The sequence below is a fragment of the Eretmochelys imbricata genome, chromosome 3 (assembly GCF_965152235.1).
Source record: "Eretmochelys imbricata isolate rEreImb1 chromosome 3, rEreImb1.hap1, whole genome shotgun sequence".
NCBI lineage: Eukaryota > Metazoa > Chordata > Testudines > Cheloniidae > Eretmochelys > Eretmochelys imbricata.
The window spans coordinates 109,572,365-109,593,795 of NC_135574.1; the positions used below are offsets into that span (position 1 = coordinate 109,572,365).

A 21,431-nucleotide genomic window follows, 5' to 3' on the forward strand; every position below is an offset into this window, starting at 1 on the left:
GACTTATCAGATGGACACTTTGCAGTTTGTACAGACTGATAAGCAAGTGCCAGTCATAAGAGGAAGCACAAAATAAGTTTCCTGTGTGTCTTTTCTCACTAATTACATGGTGAATTTGAAAATGTTAAAATGTTCATAGAGGAGAGAACTTCCCCATTACAGTACGTGTAATTAGAGATCATCACAAGTCAGCAATGGGTGCAAATATTAGCATTTTTGTGGGATTCTTTTAAAAAACCAAACTTCAGAACACTAACAGAAATGCCTGATTTAAGTAAAACTGTGGTGATCTCGGTTCTTATTTTAAATTTGTCTCAAAGGATGTGAGGGTTTTCTTTGTAGTTAATATTTGAAAATTAGGTATTTGGCCTATCCTGTGGCTCTTTAGAACTTTAAAAATCATGACGCCTATTGTTATTACTATAATCTTATATTACAACTGGTATAGCAGCACCAAAAGCCAAGGTAGCCATTGCTTCCATAGTGCTTCCTGTATTTATGTGATAACATGCAATATCAATGGGACACTGAGGCTGAAGGGAGTGTCTTAGCTCCATTTTCTGCCTCTTTTGACTCAAATTCCTTAATGTAGACTATTTGCATGTGTGCACATACTGGGTATATCACAGTATTTAGGGTTACCATATGTCTGGGTTTTCCTGGACAGGACATCTTTTTTGGTTTTCCAGTCTCGGTCTGGGCCGATTTTTGAAATATGAACAAATGTCGATGATTTGGTACTGCCATCGTTACTTCTGCTGCTGGCAATGGCGCTGCCTTCAGAGCTGGGTGGCCAGAGAGTGGCGGCTGCTGTATCCCTCTCCCACCACAACTCTCCCCTTCTGGCAGTGTCCTCTATTTGGGAACTTGAAATATGGTAACCCTAAAAGTACTACTCATATGTACATTCTTTTTCTGTTTTCTCCCTGCAGACTGTTTGTGAAACAATAGAAGGCCAGAAACCCACCGTAGATAAACTTGCTGCAGAAACAAAAGCTTTGGAAAAATATGCTTCCTCTGATATAGCAAAGATCTACAAGCAAGAGTTCAAGCGTGTACAGGAGCAATGGGACAAGTTAAAGGTCAAGTTTTCTAATGATGTTCACCTACTGGAGGAAATTGTCTCTAAACTGAGAATATTTGAGGTAAAGTGAAAAATATTTGGGTTTATATCTGTTTACATACCCATTAAAAGTCCGTTTCCTTCTCCCTATGCAAGTATGAATCCAGCTGATGTTTGACTTCAACATTAAATATGTATTGGCCACAGATTTAAGTACAATATAAAAATCTTATCACAGGGAATGCTGAAGTATTCATAGTGTAGTGTTGTCATGAGTGTCTCAATTTTAAAACCTCTGATTTACTTTTTGATCATCTGAGAATTTTTACTTAAAAAAAAAAAATCCTCCTTTTTACTCTGTTTCTGGAATGGCAAGGGTCAAGTTTATCATTAAGAGTTTACTCCTGCTAGGTGCTGAGTGCCCTCAGCTCTCATTGATGTCAGTGGAAGCTGAGAGCGTTCAGCGCCTCTCAGGGATGTTCAGCACCTTACAGAATACAGCTCTAAATGCTTTGCTTTTCTGTGTCTGAAAAGTAAGAGTCCCATTTCTGCTGCTGAACCTGAGTCCCTTGAAGTTGAGTTTGTATTAAGTGTAGTATTGGATTGGCACAGTGCCTTCAAAGAGTAAGGGAAAAAGGAGGGTGATATGCAGGAACGGTTTTCCAGTTCTAAAAATTAGTCTTTGAAATCTCAGGAAGGTGGGTAATGGTTAGTAAGAATAATTAGCATTTACAGTGTATGGTACTTCATCATTTTTTAAAACGCTTTTCAAGCAATCCTCGGCAACAGTTCTCTGAGGAAGGAAAGGAAATAGCCTCACTTTAGAATGGGAGGGATTACTTGCTCTGTGTCACAGATTCATTGTGTAAAATGGATTTAAATTAACTTCTGGGTCGCCTTCCCATTCTCAGTTTATTAATCTGTACTATCTCTATGGGGAAGCAAAAACATGGAAATTGAGTGCATCATAACTTGCTTTCAAAATGTAGCTCAAAAAATATAGTACTAACCATCATTTGTAGTTATGAAGTGGAGAGTGTGTGCCAATCAGAGCAGATTAAAAACCAGTCTGTCCGTTAATAAGGAGTCATTGGTGTGTCTAATGTGATTAGTGTAGTGTGTAAGCAGACATTTTGAATACATTTCAGGTCTGGGCTTCCTCTTCTTTCTTTATTTCAAAATCTAGAAAGTAAAAAATGTGTGTCTGGGAGATCTACTCATCTATCCCTAATTAGTCCATTTATGGTAGTTCCAGATTCTGAATATAAAGTTTCCTTTACCACCGTTTTGCAGCTAGAAATTGCTGACAAAGGAGATGCCGAGCTCTCAAATTGAACTGCTGTCTGAATTTTATATTTCCACTTCAAGAATCTGCCTTATTTGGAGATGTTTTAATATGCATTAAACATCTTTGAATAATCTCTATATTCTCTTCCATTTGAAGAATATATGTTTTATAATATATAATATAGCATAAGATTCAGAGAAAGGAGAGAGTGCTTTTTTCCTCTTCTGATCCCACTACTTTTGGGGTGGGAGTGGGGGGTAGAATGTACACTTTACTTGGAGAAATTTTAATCCAGACAAGGATGTAACAGGGTGGTTTGCCCCATGGGCTGCTGAGCCTCAGGCTAAGTCAGCGCTGATTACAGGATGAGCTTCGCCTTAGCGGGATCAGGAAATTCCCTGTAAAAGGCAGCAGGTGGCTGTAGCTAGCTGGGGAATGCTCAGGAAATACAAGTCAGAGGAGTTAGCTTGCAGCAACGAGAAAGATTTGACTCTTGCAGAGACATTGAACTGTGCCCAGCTCTGGGAAAAAGGGGTTGTTAACCCTCTAATGAAGTGGGGAGAGATGTTGAATGGGGGTTGGGGCCTCGAGGGCCTGTGTATTTCTGAGGACTGAATAAAATGGACCCCAGGCTAGGAATGTTTTAATTTCTTTTGGACTGTCTTGATTTTGGGGACCCATGTGAAGGAGTCTACAGGAGCAGATTACTGCAGAGGCACCTCTGGGCACGAGGGGGTGCTTGGGTGGTGGCCTACCCTGATACTAAGAACTTGTCAGTGGAGACCTACATTTGTCTAAGTTGAGACTGTTAATGGTATGGCTAAGTAACGTAGGCCTGGCTTGCAGAGTTTTAGTCAAAGCTGGATAAGCTGATTAAGGTTGATAAATGAAAAAATGGTTGGGATTTGCTACCATAAGCTTGGAAAAACATACTTGTGGTGCTAAATCCTAGCCTCACTCCTTCGCAGGGACAGAGTATACACTCACATGCTCATGTGAGTATTTTGCTAGGTTATTTACTAATTATTCATCCTAGATCTGGAGCTGGCTTCCAGTTTACCCCTGAGTAACTGGCTGGGCAAGCTCTCTGAGTATTGGTATAACAATCACTGAAATATGGCCCTATTTAATAAACTTGTAAATAGAATCCACAAAGCAGTCTGAAATTAGAGGGAGGTGAAGGGAGTTCTCAGAAGGAAGCTATCTGCTGCTTTCTGTTTATTACTGGGAAGTCCTGTTGCCTGTAATACTGAGAGGAGTACGAGCGGTCTGTCTACTTTATCAGAAATACCTGGTTTGTTTAAAAAATAGTTGCTGCTTAATTATTTATGCAGCCCAGGATCAGGTGGAGATCCATTTCTGCCAAGATATGCTCATTCTGTTTCATCAAAACTCTCACTTTTTTGCTACTTTCATGGCACCGATCTGAGGGATCTTAAAAAGTAGGGAAGGTCCGAGCTCAGGGGGCAGCCTGATTTTACTTCTGTTGAAGTCAATGGCAATCCTTTTCATTGATTTCAGTGAGTTGGAGAAGGCCTAAGGTGAGCATCTCTGTTTTATAGTCTAGAGCTGGAAATGACCATTTAAGTCATCTACTTATTCTCTCTGGCTGGCCAGGGTTATTCCCTGTTGTAAATTTACCAGGATTTTCCCCAGTCTAGTTTTAAACCTGCCAAGTGATGGAATTTCAGCCAAAACCTTTGGTGATTATTCTGCATGCATCTCACTTTTAAAAGGTTTATCTTGATGTTAAGCCTACAATTTCCCTTTCTTAATCTCACCCCATTCTTCCTAGTATTGCCCTTCATGCTAAATAACTCCTCTTCTTCCATATGTTCACATCGTTCAAATTACTAGTAGACTTACAATGGTTCCCTCTTAGTTCTCACTTAACTATAGGTACTTAACTTTTTAAATATTGCCTCAGCTCCTCATTCAGTTTTGCAGTTCTTTTCAGAACTCCCTCTAATTTCTTGTAATTGCAATATCTTTCTTGTAACTAGTTGCACATCAAATTCAACATTTACTGCAGTCATTTGAATAATCCCCATGTTCACCCACTTAAACATGCTTATCCTGTGCAGGATTGGGCCCTGAAAATGCTCCCTTTTGCATACACATGAGCATGAGAGAACAAGGTAGCGTACTCCGTTATTGTATCAGAATGGTCTCCGTGATGTGATGCAGCTACAAGCTGAGGGAAAAACTCTCCTTTCTGATCTTCATAGTAGTACTCAATGTTAGTGTACTGCCCTCCCTGTGTGTTTGGGTCACCCACTGATGTCAAGGCTGCTGATGTTCCACTGATGTCAATAGGAGTTCTGGAGACATAGGGAGAACAGAATGCTGAAGTTGAGTTCTGCTGTGCAGATCTAAGAACAGAATTTTTTCCCCAGCGGGGAACTAGGTACCAGAACATAGTTTTAACAGAGGGGAAAAGCTTAAGAAAACTGCAGAAGGAGACCGTACTGAAGTATTCTGAAATGTGCAGTGGTGGTGCCTGAGGAGAGGTTCTTCAAATGGCTTAAATGTGGGTGTTTTTTAATACACTGAAACTTTTTTCTGATAGTTTTTGCCAGCATTTCCTGAATGATTTGTAAAGCTATCAATAAACGAACAAACCTACATAAAGCTGCATATTTGTAGCTTCCGAGTTCCTTTGAAGAGCTTTGTTAGTGCATACATTGGCGGTGATATCCCGGGATGCTGTAGTTTAAAAACCATCATAGTTTAAACACGAAGATTGAAACAAAAACTCATGGTTAGGACTGGGCAGAGCAGAGTGAAGTTTGCAGTGCCAGGGGAGGGAGGATCTAATCTGTAAACTAGTTGTATTTGCATAGATATTCTATACCCAGACTTAGTAAAGCAGATAGATGAGTGGGTAGGCAAGAGACATGGGAGTGAGTTGAAGCAAGTGAGATCCTGATGAAGATAGTTTGCATTTACATGATTATTGTTTTGTTTTTAATAAATTTTCTCATGCTTTTAAATTTACATTTTGCAGCAATATGAACACTTAGTTCTGAGATCTAAACCTGACAAATATCATTATCCCCATTTTACATATAGGCAACCCAGAGAGTGAAGTGACTTATCAAAGGTCGTACAGCAGGTCAGTGGCAGAGCCTGTCCTGTTCACTGGACTATGCTACAAGGGACCATGGAATTTCCCCTTAATTGTGGGAAGCGAATTCTGTGGGTCATCAATGGCACATGGACTAAAATGTGTGTTTAGATTTCACTTTGGGAAATAAGAGAGGAAACATTCATTTTATTCAGCTTTGTTAAATGGTGCGTAGCTTTACAAATTTTAGTGGAAAATATTGTAGAAAATACTATTTGGCAAATGATCCCACTCTAAAGAGACCATCACACTCGCACATCCGCTGGATTGATAGCTGTGGGAGGGACTGTTGTGTAGAAATATCCAGAAGGATTCCTCCTCAGCATCTTGTCCATGGATGGCAGGGTTTGCCTCCCTGTCATGAAGGCGACAAAGCCTGCCCCTAAAGCTGACACATCTCTTCAGCTTCCTGCACTGGCTCTGGCCTCTTATATCTCTCAGGTAGCACAGCTAGTAATGGAACAGAATTGCAGGGATCTCTCCTGCTCTGTGGTTGCAGCTGTCCCTGGGTTCCTCCTTGCAGGGACTGACCTGGGAGAGAGAATACAGAGAAGTTTGTCCTATTTTTTAGGTAGAGTTCTGAAGGGGCTCCTAAGGGTCTTACGATATACACCCCCCTGGCCATCACCATCTCCCCTCCTTTTCTCCACATGGAAAGTGGACAGCTGAGAGGCCCTCGACAGGGGTGGGGGCAGTGCCAAATAAGTGTAAGCGCTCCCATTTTGTGCAGAATGGTTCATATCTGTGCATTAAGAGGACCACCCCCACATGAGAACATAAGTGGTATGATCTGGCCCTGAGTTTTAATATACGTTGTATTATATGTCTTTGTCATAGAATCATAGAAGATTAGGGTTGGAAGAGACCTCAGGAGGTCATCTAGTCCAATCCCCTGCTCAAAGCAGGACCAACCCCAACTAAATCATTCCAGTCAAGGCTTTCTCAAGCTGGGCCTTAAAAACCTCTAAGGATGGAGATACCACCACCTCCCTAGGTAACCCATTCCAGTGCTTCACCACCCTCCTAGTGAAATAGTGTTTCCTAATGTCCAGCCTAGATCTCCTGCACTGCAACTTGAGACCACTGCTGTTTGTTCTGTTGTCTGCCACCACTGAGAACAGCCTAGTGCCATCCTCTTTGGAACCTCCCTTCAGGTAGTTGAAGGCTGCTTTCAAATCCCCCCTCACTCTTTTCTTTTGCAGACTAGATAACCCCAGTTCCCTCAGCCTCTCTCTGTAAGTCATATGCTCCAGCCCCCTAATCGTTTTAGTTGTTCTCCGCTGGACTCTCTCCAATTTGTCCACATCCCTTCTGTAGTTGGGGGGCCAAAACTGGATGCAGTACTCCAGGTGTGGCCTCACCAGTGCTGAATAGAGGGAAATTATCAATTCCCTCAGTCTGCTGGCAATGCTCCTACTAATACAGCCCAATATGCTGTTGGCCTTGGCAACCAGGGCACGCTGCTGACTCATATTCAGTTTCTCGTCCACTGTAATCCCCAGGTCCTTTTCTACAGAACTGCTGCTTAGCCAGTTGGTTCCCAGCCTGTAACAGTGCATGGGAGTCTTCCATCCTAAGTGCAGGACTCTGCACTTGTCCTTGTTGAACCTCATCAGATTTCTTTTGGCCCAATCCTCCAATTTGTCTAGGTCACTCTGGACCCTATTCCTACCCTCCAGCGTATCTACACTAAAATGGGGGGAGAGGTAATCTGTGAACTTGCTGAGGGTGCAATTCATCCCATCATCCAGATCATTAATAAAGATGTTGAACAAAACTGGCCCCAGGACTGACCCCTGGGGCACTCCACTTGATACCAGCTGCCAACTAGACATCAAGCCGTTGATCACTACCAGTTGAGCCCAAGAGTCTAGCCAGTTTTCTATCCACTTTATCGTCCATTCATCCAATCCATACTACTTTAACTTGCTGGCAAGAATACTGTGGGAGACCATATCAAAAGCTTTGCTAAAGTCAAGATATATCACATCTACTGCTTTCCCCATATCCAGAGAGCCAGTTATCTGATCATAGAAGGCAATCAGGTTAGTCAGGCAGGACTTGCCCTTGGTGAATCCATGTTGACTGTTCCTGATCACCTTCTTCTCCTCAAAGTGCTTCAAAATGGATTCATTGAAGACCTGCTTCATGATTTTGCTGGGGACTGAAGTGAGCTGACTGGTCTGTAGTTCCCTGGGTTCTCTTTCTTCCCTTTTTAAAATATGGGCACTATATTTGCCTTTTTCCAATTTCCGGGACCTCCCCCAATCGCCATGAATTTTCAAATATAATGGCCAATGGCTCTGCAATCACCTCAGCCAACTCCCTCAGCACCCTTGAATGCATTGGGTCCCCTCCCACTCTGGACCCATGGACTTGTGCATGTCCAGATTTTCTAAATAGTCCTTAACCTGTTCTTTCACCTCTGAGGACTTCTCACTTCCTCCCCATACTGTGTTGCCCAGTGCAGCAGTCTGCGAGCTGACCTTGTCTGTTAAAACTGAGGGGGGGGGAAAAAGCATTGAGTACTTCAGCTTTTTCCACATCATCTGTCACTATGTTGCCTTCCCCATCCAATCAGGGTCCCACAATTTCCCTGATCATCATCTTGTTGCTAACATACTTGTAGAAACCCTTCTTGTTACCCTTCACATCCCTTGCTAGCTGCAACTCCAATTGTGTCTTCGTCTTCCTGATTACACCCCCTGCATGCTCTAGCAATATTTTTATACTCCTCCCTTGTCAGCTGTCCAAATTTCCACTTCTTTAAGCTTCCTTTTTGAGTTTAAGCTCACCAGAGATTTCACTGTTAAGACAAGCTGGGTCTCCTGCCCTATTTGCTATTCTTTCTGCACGTCAGGATGGTTTGTTCCTGCATCCTCAATAAGGCTTCTTTAAAATACAGCCAGCTCTCCTGGACTCCTTGTTCCCCCATATTAGCCTCCCAGGGGATCCTGCCCATCAGTTCCCTAAGGGAGTCAGTCTGCTTTTCTGAAGTCCAGGGTCCGTATTTTGCTACTCTCCTTTCTTCCTTTTGTCAGGATCCTGAACTCAACCATCTCATGGTCACTGCTGCCCAGGTTGCCACCCACTTTTACTTCCCCTACCAATTCTTCTGTGTTTGTAAGCAGCAGGTCAAGAGGAGAACGGCCCCTAGTTGATTCCTCCAGCATTCGTACCAGGAAGTTGTCCCCAACACACTCCAAAAACTTCCTGGATTGTCTGTGCGTTGTAGTTGTTTTAAAAGGAATGCTAAGTATCTTTTTCGTCTCTCTTCCCTCCTCAAATTCTTTTCTAGATTATCATACTTCCACCATATTGTAATATTTGGTTCTCTTGTTTGCATACTTATACTCTTGCTTTCATTTTTCTTTAACCTACTGCAAAGAAATATTGCACATGCTTCTTATAGGGACTCATGTAGATATTCAGTACATGTAATCTTTGTTTCCAGTTGGGATGAAATTGTCCTATTATTGACCTCATCCAAATTTAGGGTATAATTTAAAAAAAAAAAACACCCCCTGCCTTATGCATTTGACTGACTCATTCTCTTTCTGCATGATGTGTAAGTATTTACTTCATTAAACCTAGAACGTAAGACGCATACTGGGTCAGACCAATGGTCCATCTAGCCCAGTATCCTATCTTCCGACAGTGGCCAATGCCAGGTGCTTCAGAGGGAGTGAACAGAACAGGGCAATTATCAAGTCATCCATCCCCGTCGTCCAGTCCCAGCATCTGGCAGTCAGAGGTGTAGGGCACCCAGAGTATGAAATTTAATTAAGATGAAACCACATCTCAACTGTCTGAGGCCCAAGGGTAGGTGAAGTAATAACTCCTATTGGACCAACTCCTGTTGGTGAAACACAAGCCTTTAAGGCCATGCAGAGCTCCCTGTCAGGTCTGAGAGAGGTACTCAGCATTACTGCTACATCTCCCAGACCTGAAGAAAAGTAAGTTCGAAAGACTGGTTCACTCATTAACAGGAGTTGGTCCAGTCAAAGACAGTACCTTACCCACTGTGTCTCTAATACTCCGGGACCAACATGGCTACAACAACACTGCAAACAATCTTAATGTTCTGGCTTTTCAAATAAGAACATTCGAAAGCAAGGTACTTAAGCACATACCTAACTCTAAAGCACGTGAATTATCCTATTGCATTTGGTTTGACTAGTTATGTGCTTAACGTAAGCACGTGCTTAAGTAAACTGTCAAATCTTAGTCTTAAATGAATACGTATTTCATATGGAACTGTTGTTTCACTGTTGGAGCTTCCTATGGTTTGTTTTGAAAACTGATTTCACAAACCAGTCTAATCAGCTGCAGAAAATTCCAAAAGCTGGAGGAGGAACAAAACAATGTCAAGAATCTAACCATAAATCTTTCCAATAGTGGATTTGGGACAAAAATAAGTACTGCAGTGCTTTAATGGACTTCCAATGCAGATATTTTTTTAGAAATTGGCAGTGTCATATTTGGATCCTGAAAGTATTATTGTTACAAGGTTCCAATGAAATAAGACATACCTTTCTTCAGCTTTGGAATGCAGTATGGAATATATACTTTATAAGACTCAATTGTAGCTTTTAAGGAACAGCTCTGTATTGGAATGGTTGTGTCAGCATAAAGTGAAACTGAGGTACAACAAATTGAAAAATGAGAAAATGAATGCTTTTTTTCTGCAAAGTGTAGCTAACCCAAGGACCTCTTTATCCCAAATATAATTGAAGCAGCGAGTATAGCAGGGGTTTTAAAACATTAGGTTTAAATAACAATATTACACATCCACAATTACATTAGACAGGATAAAACTTTTTTGTTAGAAGGGATACAAATCTTCATTCTTCAGGGCATAAGCTAACTGATAAGAGTTAAGACACTTCCCTGTATCTGGTAATGGCCACTCTGAGATAGGCGATTGGATTTAATGGATCATTATTGTGATCAGGTGTGACATTTTTTACACATCTGCGTTCCTTAGAAAGGCAAAATGCCTCCCAGTGGTCCCCAGCAGGCACGGAGGAGGAGCATCCTTGGTACTGCACCTTTTAAAGAGATACAGTGTGCACCATTGCTACCTGTGTCAGTGCAGTGCAATGAGGAGGGAAAGGATTCATGGCCCCACCTCCTTGGGCACAGTGCATTTCTGGGGAATATGGCGGGGGCAGTCCCTGCACTCCTGTCTACAAAGTGGCCTATAGTTGTGCCTGGTCTTCACAGAGGCCTTACAGTAGGGTGTGGGCAGAAACTCCTTAACCCTGTACTCACCCCCCTCCTCTGTGCACCTGTTTAGTGGCCAGGATCAGTGCAGTCTGTATTTAGAAGTTTTGTTACTTGCATGTATTTCTTTACAAACATTCATATAAGTCTGAGGGTGGGAAACAAATCTCTCAAACAGAACAGAAATTGAAGCTATGCTAGCAGCTTTTAAAATTGTCCTCCCTTGTTACTGATAGCTGTTGAAATGCTGTAGTTATAGGCTGTTCATCATGGAGTTACTGTGTTCAATTCAGGCTGATTCAAAAATCATTCAGAAGTGGATGGATGGTGTGAAGGACTTCTTAATGAAAGAACAGGCTATCCAAGGAGATTCTGAAGGGCTTCAAACACAGCTTGACCAATGCACAGTGAGTTCTGCTTATCTAGGGAACCTTCTGCAATAGTGTTTTTCTCATCTTTATTATTTTGCTGCTATTATTAAACAGAGTGTGTGACACGTTCAGTGAAGCATGGCAAAAATTCTTTCCCTTTGTTGTCATCTTTTTCTTGTCCAGGTTGTATTTTTCAATTAGCCCTTAAATCCATTTAACTCTAATAATACATTGCACTTCAGAGAGCTTCTTCCAGGCCTCCTAGCATGCTTACAAATATCTAATATAATGTAGCTGCACAACTCCCATGATAGATAGGTAAGTGTTTCCCACATTTTGAGGGACCTGGGACAGAGGAAAAAGTGACTTTCCTTGGTAATAAAAGAAGTCCTGCGCAGAGTCAAGAACCACATGCAAATCTCCCAACTCCCCAGTTCTGGGCCTCAACCTTTCTTCCCAACCAATGACTAGTAGTATTATCCCCCAATGGTTATGAATTTTGGCTGAGAGCATGTGAATAAACCCTGAAACATAGTCAGTTTGTTTGTGTGGCTTTCCCTTGTTTCTGGAAATTTGGAAATGTCCAAAACACTTGTGCATCCTCTTCAAACCCATGGCGTTCCAAGGGGATAATATAGGCATTTGGCATTTTTTGAATATTAATTTGAATGATGTAATGACTGAGTCAGGTGGGCTATAGTTATATTGTCTATTATGCCTATGGTACACACTCTGCTGACTGGTATATGAATAGGATTGATATTTATCTTGGTGTCTCATTGCCTTTAGTACAGATGTATTTGAGAAAATAAAAATGACAGGAATGCATATCATACAGATGTCTTACAAAAATAAATGCATAATTCGTGTACTCCCATAATAGGGGTTGTTAACATGTTCTTTCTCTGATACATGTTTAGGTGTTTGTTAATGAAATGGAAAAGACTGAGCTGACTTTGAAAGAGATGAAAGAAGTAGAGTCCACTTTAAGAAGCCAGCCTGTTGTAGGAGTTGATACCTGGATAAAGTCTAGGCTATTCGACTGCGAGGCAAAATGGGAGAAACTGAGCAAACAGGTCAGTAACTGATAGCATTACTACTTATTTGTTTTATCTGGTACTGTAACTGTTCATTGCTTTTTTACTCTGTGGGTGTTAATGGGCTAAATGGGTAATAATAGAATAGTCAAGCCTTTAGATGTAACATCCCATTTATAAAATCTGTTTAAAAAGGAAATTTGTAGTTTGATATTGTAGCCTGCTAGGAAAAAATGGTATGATGGGCTTGTTCAAGGAATCAATGCTTTACTTTGACACTGAACTTTTTGAGGTAAATGTCTGTTTCTAATTTTTAAATATTTATAATTCAAAAAGTTGTTGATACAATGATAAATCAAAAGAAAAGATGACTGATCAAGAATAGTTTTTACCAGCGCATGTGTTTCATTTTATTAAGTATGTTTAAGTCACATTTTTACATCCTGTGATGTGCCCTTTTGGTTCTGTTGAACAGAACAGCCTGCAGCACGCATGCTCTATTGCCAGAGGTCTTAAAACACCGTCCCATTGACTTCATTTGGAGTTGCGTTTGTGGCTCTGGGAGATAGATGGCCCTTAGTTTAAGTTTTAAAAGTAATATATTGAAATCATTTTTAATGAGAATAATGGAAGACTTTTAAAACAGATATGTGTTGGGTCCCATTGCTCTTGTCCTCTTTTTGTTTTGCACAGAGACCTTCCCTTCTGTAGATACCACCATGCGGTTTATTTACAGTGTGTCACTCCAGCTTTTACTAGGGTGACAAGATGTCACGATTTTATAGGGACAGTCCTGATTTTTGGGTCTTTTTTCTTATATAAGCTCCTATTACTACCCATCCCTGTCCCGATTTTTCACATTTGCTGTCTGGTCACCCTAGCTTTTACATATTAGTACAGTCATAGTATTTACAATATTATGTATCTTTACTACTACTCCTTTTCCAAAGCATGTATGTGTGAGAAGTTTCTCTTCCCAGAGAACTGCCTTTTGTCAGGTCCTGCTAGTCTTGTCTGTCTGTCTCTTTCTGTCTCCTGCATTTTATTCCTGTGTTCTTTTATCCAGTCTCCTTGTTAATGGGCTCATTAGCTTCACAACCCCAATCTGAACTAATAATCAGAAACGCCTCCTCTTAATCAGGCCCTGCCCAGGGCTTAACTGGCTAAACAGTGACCAGAGTGCTGGTTAAGTTGCTGATTCCCAGTACTCTGTCACAAGGGAATATAGTTTTAATATTGTACCTTGTCAAATCAGTATTTCATTTTACAGTAAATGATCAAAAATCCAGTTAATTTACCTTTTGGTTAATTTTAGTTTAGTGCATTGTTCAAACTGGTCCATCGGTTTTCCACTCAATACAGTTGAGCTCCATATTAGGAAGCGTTCTCAGGCATGTCTGGAAAGTGGCTTACAAAAGGGAACAGGTTTGAGATTGACAGGCCCAAATTTAAAATTTTACCCTAAAAGGAAAATAATAGCCATCTTCTGTGTTATAATGTCCCCCGATGGAGTTTAAAAAAATGTGTTCTCTAGAGTGACTGGTAATTCCTCGCTGCTGGTAAAAAAATAAAGTTTTTGTTTCCTAAAACAAAACTTCTGTTTTCTAAATTACAGTACACCTTATATATTCAACTGTTAAAACGGCTGAAAGCTCAACCCAGGCCCAGTAAATCCTCTGACAAATGCACTAAAAGTTGAAATGCATTATTCCCATATCTAATGGGTATCATTGCTTTAGATCTTTTTCCTGTTCAGTTTTTAGTTGTTTGTAGTTAAAGATTATCTGATTTACCAAGTCAACTTGCCTGTTGTTCATCTTATCTCTTTCCCTAACAGACAGTTGTAGGCCTTTTCTCAAGTTGCCTGGGAGGTCTGGAATATTATTCCTGACACTGTGTGCCACGCAATTTTTGACTCATCCTTCAAAACCCTTCTGAAAAATTTTTTTTTACTGTTAGTTTTCCAGTGCTGACCCTCCCTCTCCAGTCTTTGGTCTCCACATTAATCAGAATGTGTTTGTACCTCTTCTGGATAGAAAAAGAATTACACATCCATGTGCCATAGGCCATATACTGCTGTTGCTGTGACTTTTCTTTAGCTAAAGTGGCAGGGGCATGTACTTTTGGAGCAAGAGAATGTGTCTTGAGTGGCCATGGTGAGCAACATAGGGACACCTGTGAAGTTCCTAAGTGACTACTTATTTATTAATACTTATAAACTAAAAAGATAGGACACCGAAGGGCACTTGATACTCTCTAGTATCTCTGGGAGTGTCACCAGACTATACTCAGAGAGGAAAGACGTATCTTTTGTCCGCGCCAGATCTTGGTCTTCCTCCATGGAAGCAGGTGGCTTGGTCTGCTTAAAATAGCAAAAATTATTAGTTTTGAATTTCTGAATCTTTTTATCTAAAAAGAGAACTGTAAAAAATGTTTGGGTTGAGGGTATTTAATTACTTGACTTTGAGTCTATGTTAAAATGCGTTTCAAATGATGTGAACAACTTCAAATAGTGAAACCACCTTAACTTTTCTTGTTGACGTTTCTAGATTGTTAGTCAAAAAAATCGGTTGTCTGAAAGTCAGGAAAAAACTGTAAACTTGAAGAAGGATTTGGCAGAGATGCAAGAATGGATGACGCAGGCTGAAGAGGAGTACTTGGAGAGAGATTTTGAGTACAAATCTCCAGAAGAACTAGAGAATGCTGTAGAGGAAATGAAGGTCAGAAATACTAGATCATTACAAAGACCTGGTTACGCATAAACAAATAAAAAACAACACTTAACACTTTTTGTCTGGGCGCTTACCTTGAGTTTTATATGATGATTACTTACTTGGAAGGGTGTTCTGCTCATGATAAGATTAGTGCTATTCTTCAACTACACTTTCTGGAATTTTAATTTTTAAAGCACAGGCTGAATAAGCAGATTTTCTCATTGGGCAAACAGCAGCAAGAGTTCCATAATAAAAGTCTACCCACCCTGACCGACAAGCAGGGTTGATGTCTGTAGGAAATTGGGTCGGGGTCGGCGTGGGGAGAAGGAAAGATGTGAAAAGTGAGAACAATAGAAATTTACTGCAGGAGCCAAAAATTGAGAAAACAAGAGAAAATGTGGTATTATACTTACGTAAATTAGCAATTCTATAAACTGATCCATCCATTTACAGCCATTGGGTCATATGTCCTTGAATAAATATGGTGTCTTGATGTGGGGAAAAAAATTAAAACAAATTTGCTTTGTATTTTGTAACCAAGACAAATTTGTGACTTTAATGTCAGAAAAGCAGCCCTGTCCCTGCTCCTCTCAACTTTCAGGCCAGCAGTCCCAAATTTAAAATATATATTCTTGTTGAATATAGATCATTGACCCAACAGATGGCTATATGATCTAATCTTTCTGGGTGGAGGTACAGAACTGACTAGCATTTTTGTCTGGGCATTAAAACAATTATAGACCCAGGTTATCCAGTAGAATATTAAATATAGGGTCTGTTTTTACTTTGTACTATCCTGACACATCTACATTCAAAGTTATAAATTGCTTTTCTCAAGGAGTCTTTGTGAAGCAGTTTTCAGCAAGGGTTTTTCATAGATGTCAAGGCCACAAGAGACTATTATGATCTTCTAATCTGACATCCTGAATAACACAGGCCAGAGAACCTCCTTGCGTCTTTTCAGTCGAATAAATGTCTGAGAAATCTGAGTGCAGTCTGTGTCTGTTTAGTCCAGATTCATACCCTGTACTACTTAATGTGATAGGGACATTGTAATAATCTAGGTGGTTGACCATAGTTTTAGCATATACTTAATATCTAACCAAACTCTTCTGTTGTTGATAAAGGGTATTATTTTGGGATTGCATTTAATATTTGAAAGGAAAAGAAATCTTTCTTTTCAAGGATTTTCAGAAGCCTAATTTCATTGTCATTGAAATTGATCGTAAGACTCCCATTGCCTTCAGTGGGAGCAGAATTAAACCAACGATAAGCGCTTTTGAAAATCCCATCCTAAAAGAATACGTGAACAGAACCATGTGCATATGGTTCAAACTGTGGAGGCGAGGGCCTACAGAGAAAAATGAGAAAAGGACCCCCAGGGCAGCATTTTTTTTTGTGGTGTCTAACCTACCTCTACCTTCTCTAACCTAGAGGGGATAATATCTTTTCTGGTAAGGAGGCTGTCATTTCATGTTGTCATTCTCTTTTGGGCCAAACTGCCTCAGTCCTTGGCTTGACATGTGTGCTACCCTCCTGCCATTTGCTGCCACTTAACATGTATTTAACATGTTACTCTGCTTGCGTTATGAGGTGTCTTCTGAGCCATAATATTGCAGTATGGTAAATTTCAGCACAAGAGACAATATAAGATAGCTTGGGCCAACAATCCCTTTCCCACCTGAATCTCTACTGACTTCACTTTGTGCTCTTCTCTCCTATCCCTTATTGTCCATGGGTCTTCTGGGGTCCAAGTTCTGTTGGAATTAAGTTCTGCCAGCCAAGATTCAGATCCACATATCAAAAGCATGTGTGCTTAATCTTCTGCTGCTCAGAAGTCTTGGGAAGCTCCCTATTCTCTCAATAGACCATTCTGTGTGTATTTGTTTACCATCCGTGTGTACATGTAAAATATGCACAAACACACACAGACACATGGGCTTCAGTCAAAATGTGTGCAAGTCAGCATTTGGTCAGTTCATACGTAACTACAGCAATATAAGGATGAGCCTTTTAAGCCTATAATTAGAATAACATTTAATGGTTAGTTATCAGATTAGTAAATTGTTTTGGTTTGTTTTATGTTAACTACTGGGGGGGCACTGAATTAAGCAGAAGCTGATCAAATAATACATCTTTTTGACTAGAGAGCGAAAGAGGATGTGTTGCAGAAAGAAGTGCGGGTGAAGATTTTGAAAGACAATATCAAGGTGTTAGCTGCAAAAGTGCCATCTGGTGGTCAGCACTTGACATCGGAACTTAACATTGTGTTAGAGAACTACCAACTACTGTGTAATCGGATCCGGGGGAAATGCCACACTTTAGAGGTACGATTCATAGCTCTCAAATTAATAAAACTCAGGAAAGAGGCACAAGAAAAAGATGGCGATGGACACTTAAAATGTGAGGTTTCATCGTTAAATCCAATGTCTTTTGTGAACACAGAGTTTACTATCACTTTCTTTTTCTTCAGGGGTAGGTTACTGGAACCCACAAGGTACCATCTAATTTTGATTTGATTCTGTGTCCAATAACTAGGCCCACATATTGTACTGCAATAAACGTTTCTCCAGCCAAGGAATACTGTCACACAGCTCTGTTATGTGTTGCCACTGCTTCCAAAATGGCAAAAAGAATCTCCACAGAACAACATTATTATTTATCATTTTAAATGTTAACTCTAATAATAAAACTGAAATAAGTATAGGTTCGTGTGGGATAGGAGTAAATGTGGTCCTTTTCACGAAGGACAGATGAGTGGTATGGTATGATGATATGAGTGTACATATTAATTCTGCATGTAAATTTCCTATGCTGTATTATGTGATTTGCAGATATCTAGATTCTTTGCATTACGAAACACTGTTTTTCTTATTCTTGTGTCCAGGAGCCAACTTAAAAAAAAAAAAAAAAGCATTTGCTATCCAACTCCAGAACCTACTGTAACGTGTGTTCGAATTTTGTTGCATTTATGAATAATAGTGCTCGTTGTTCTACTATCTTAGGCAAATCTGTTCATACTTGGAACGCTCAGAGGTATCTGAATAAATGCTCTTTAGGCTAATTTCAGTTTTTGTATTACCTTTAGGAGGTATGGTCCTGTTGGGTTGAGCTGCTTCAGTATCTGGACCTAGAAACTGCTTGGCTAAACTCTTTAGAGGAAAGGGTGCAAAGCACAGAAAATCTACCTGATAAATTGAATGCTGTCAATGAAGCTCTTGAGGTATTAGTCATCCCATTGGATTGGTGACTTTTCAGATAGCCCTGTTAAATGTGTATATATACATACAAAAATGTGTGTTGAACTTTTCATTTCCTATGTCAAATGAATATATAATTTATTTAAATCTACAGAACTGATAATTGTAAAGATAACCAGTGAAGAGATACAGTTATGAGGGAGCCTAAAGATTATTGTACTTTGTATCATTTAGAGATACAGTTACATGTTGTTTTCTGCCCCATATAAATTGCTAAGTCTTCTCAGTAGCCTTCATTTTGGGGTAGTTGTGAATAGCAAATAAGTGCTGTGATTTACCTGTGGAAAACATAACGATTGTTGAACTTGCCCTCTACAGTCGCTGCACTAGCTGTACCTAACACATTCTGTTAGAGAACATTTGGAGTATAAAAGGTGCTCTGCGTACAGCCAAAATTTGAATTCTAAAAACAAAGCAAAATTCAGCATCCTAACAGTTGTTGTCATTCTCCTTTGTTTAGTCCCTGGAATCTGTCCTGCGTCATCCAGCTGATAATCGAACCCAGATTCGGGAGCTTGGTCAGACGTTGATTGATGGAGGGATTCTTGATGACATCATCAGTGAAAAATTGGAGGCTTTCAATGCCCACTATGAAGAATTAAGTCACTTGGTAAGAATTTGGGGGTGTGGTGGGAGGAAGCCTTTAAGTGTCACAGTCAGCTTCGTGCACTCAGATGGGTTTGAACAAAAGCTGAAATGGTTATGGTTAGGCCATTCAAATCATGGACACAAGACTGAAAGGCAGTAATACAGAAAAGTGTTCACAATGGTGTTAAGCATACTTGATGTAGAAAATCGCCATCAGACTCAGATCCATGATCGTTTATTTTTCTATTAATTCATTATTATTTGGAAAAGCTACAGTATCTTTTTACCTCATTTTCCAAATAGTTGTGACAAAATGGAAGAGATTTCATTTTCAAAACTTAAAATGCGCTTTGAAATGGAGTTCATCCCAGTACTCCAGATTAAATTTCCTCTTCCACTATCCTATATTTTAGCAAAACTGTAGTGCCAGAAGCAGATCTCTGCACATTTTCCCTAACACTGAAAGAACATGTACGGTTGCCATTTTTATTCTTGAATATGATTAGAACAAAGTCAAACTGAAATAAAGTATGTGAGGAGGCCATTGCTTGAGATCAGACTAGGTGATCATCATGGTCCCTTCTGACATTAAAGTCTTGAGTATTTATTTTTCTCCTCTTCATGTTTTGTGACATGTGGCCAAAAGGGCTAATGCAGTCTTTGGATGCATAAACAGGTGACTCTTGAGTAGGAGTAGAGAGATTATTTTACCTCTGTATTTGGCACTAGTGTGACCACTGCTGGAATACTGTGTCCAGTTCTGGTGTCCACAGTTCAGAAAGGATGTTGATAAGTTGGAGAAGGTTTAGAGAAGAGCCATGAGGATAACTAAAGGGTTAGAAAACATGCCTCATAGTAGTAGACTTAAGGAGCTGAATCTGTTTATCAAAGAGAGGGTTAAGGGGTGACTTGGTTACCCTGAAGTTTCTACATGGGGAACAAATATTTGATGATTGGCTCTTCAGTCTTGCAGAGAAAGGTATAACACAATCCAATGGCTGAAAGTTAGACACATTCAGACTCTGGATAAGGTGGAAATTTTTAGCAATGAAAGTAATTAACTATTGGAACAATTTGCTGAGTGTTGTGGTAGATTCTCCTTCACAGGCAATTTTTAAATCAAGACTCTGGATGCTTTTCTAAAATATATGCTTGTAGGAATTATGTTGGTGAAGCTCTATGTTATAAAAACCTGTGTTATAGAGGTAGTCAGACTAGATGATCACAATGGACCCTTCTAGTCTTGAAATATGTGATATAGATATAATGGGCAGTGAAATGGTAGCTGCATCTCAGGTTATTAAATTTACACATCATAATCGCGTAACCCAGGCTCCTACCTGAAGGGTAAGGACAGAGAAGCATAGTCTGAGTCCAGTGTATTTGGATAATTGGTTGCCCTATCTTGTAATGGTGTGTGGGGGTGTGCTTTTTAAAAATGTATATGTCAATATTATTCTTAGATTTTTTACACTTTGGTTATTTGTTTCCAAATAACCCTCTTTCCTGGTAGCTGCACTGATGATACTTTTTAGTGTGGTCATCTGGAAGTTAGGTAGGTGTTTTGTTTCTTGTGTGCATGTATGCTGGTGGTAGGGGAACTGGCATTCGTTTGTGAGAAGTGATTCTACAGGTAACATTCCCTTTTTGCTTTTGAACAAATGGAAAAAGAATTGGGAAGAGAGTTTATTATTCATAAAGGAAATACTTGTTTGTATACTAGTCAAGAAGAAATGTTTTTTGATGCATGTTACAAATTTCCCAAATCCTGTATGATCCAATTTATGAAACATAGCTGTTTTAACAAACTGCTTTGCCTCTGTTTACTGAGGTGATTAAAAAGAGACTTTCTCAGTAACTCAGACATAGCATCAGAGTTTCCCTTCTGCGTTACTCTTTTTGTTATCAATTACTGGTATAAATTGCACACCAGCTTTCAGACGGCAATGCTGTGTGGAGTTCCTTTTAATGACTATTTTGTGTGTGAATTTATTTTTCATATTCTGAGACAAAGTTTAAAAATATTGGTGCTGAACAACTCCTCCTTATACTTCCCTCCCCTTTAGGCAGTGAGCAGGCAGATTGCTTTGGAACAGCAGCTTCACACCATGCGGGAAAATGATCACATGCTGCAGGTCTTGCAGGAAAACTTAACAGAGCTGGATAAACAGTTGGCCTCCTACTTGACTGATAGAATAGATGCCTTCCAGCTGCCACGGGAGGCCCAGGTATTCCAGCAGAGCTTTTTCACTGCATAAGATTTTCTGGTGTATGAAGATGATTACCTCCTTGGAGTAGCATATTCTGTTTGTGTGGGGGAAGGATGCATTAAACTAGCTGCTGTAATGTACATAATGGCATTCAACCTAGCAAGCAGTCATCAAAGTCAGCATAGACTTCATAGTATTTATGGTACATTTCTTCAGAGTGGATCTACTGTTCGATATCTGACATACCCTAAGGGTTTTGTATCCTTTATCTCCCCTCCCGACCCCCCCCCCCACCCCTCATTTTTACATGTTGGCAGAAAATTCAAGCAGAAATCACAGTTCATGAATCCACCTTGGAGGAGCTCAAGAAAAATGCACGGTCACTGCCTTCAGCTTCCACTGAATGCAGGTCCCCTCGTGGTGGAACTCAGCTGGATGTCCTGCAGGTAAAGAAATCCCAGCCATGAATTTAGACTCAGTCAGCTTCCAGTTGTAAACCGCTTTTGTCCACTTGCAAATCACTTTGTGCAGTCAATCAGGTTTTAAA

The 21,431-nt window shown here is 40.1% G+C and overlaps 1 protein-coding gene across 1 annotated transcript in view; it reads left to right on the forward strand.

Annotated features, from left to right (window-relative positions):
• Positions 1–21,431, forward strand: part of UTRN (utrophin) — a 528,745-nt gene that overhangs the window by 118,148 nt on the left and 389,166 nt on the right. The window contains exons 22-30 of the mRNA XM_077813162.1: positions 933–1,145; positions 10,998–11,111; positions 11,996–12,151; positions 14,662–14,832; positions 16,974–17,153; positions 17,915–18,049; positions 18,547–18,696; positions 20,741–20,902; positions 21,202–21,330. Coding sequence (XP_077669288.1) covers positions 933–1,145; positions 10,998–11,111; positions 11,996–12,151; positions 14,662–14,832; positions 16,974–17,153; positions 17,915–18,049; positions 18,547–18,696; positions 20,741–20,902; positions 21,202–21,330 — 1,410 coding nt within the window. The remainder of the gene's footprint in view (positions 1–932; positions 1,146–10,997; positions 11,112–11,995; positions 12,152–14,661; positions 14,833–16,973; positions 17,154–17,914; positions 18,050–18,546; positions 18,697–20,740; positions 20,903–21,201; positions 21,331–21,431) is intronic.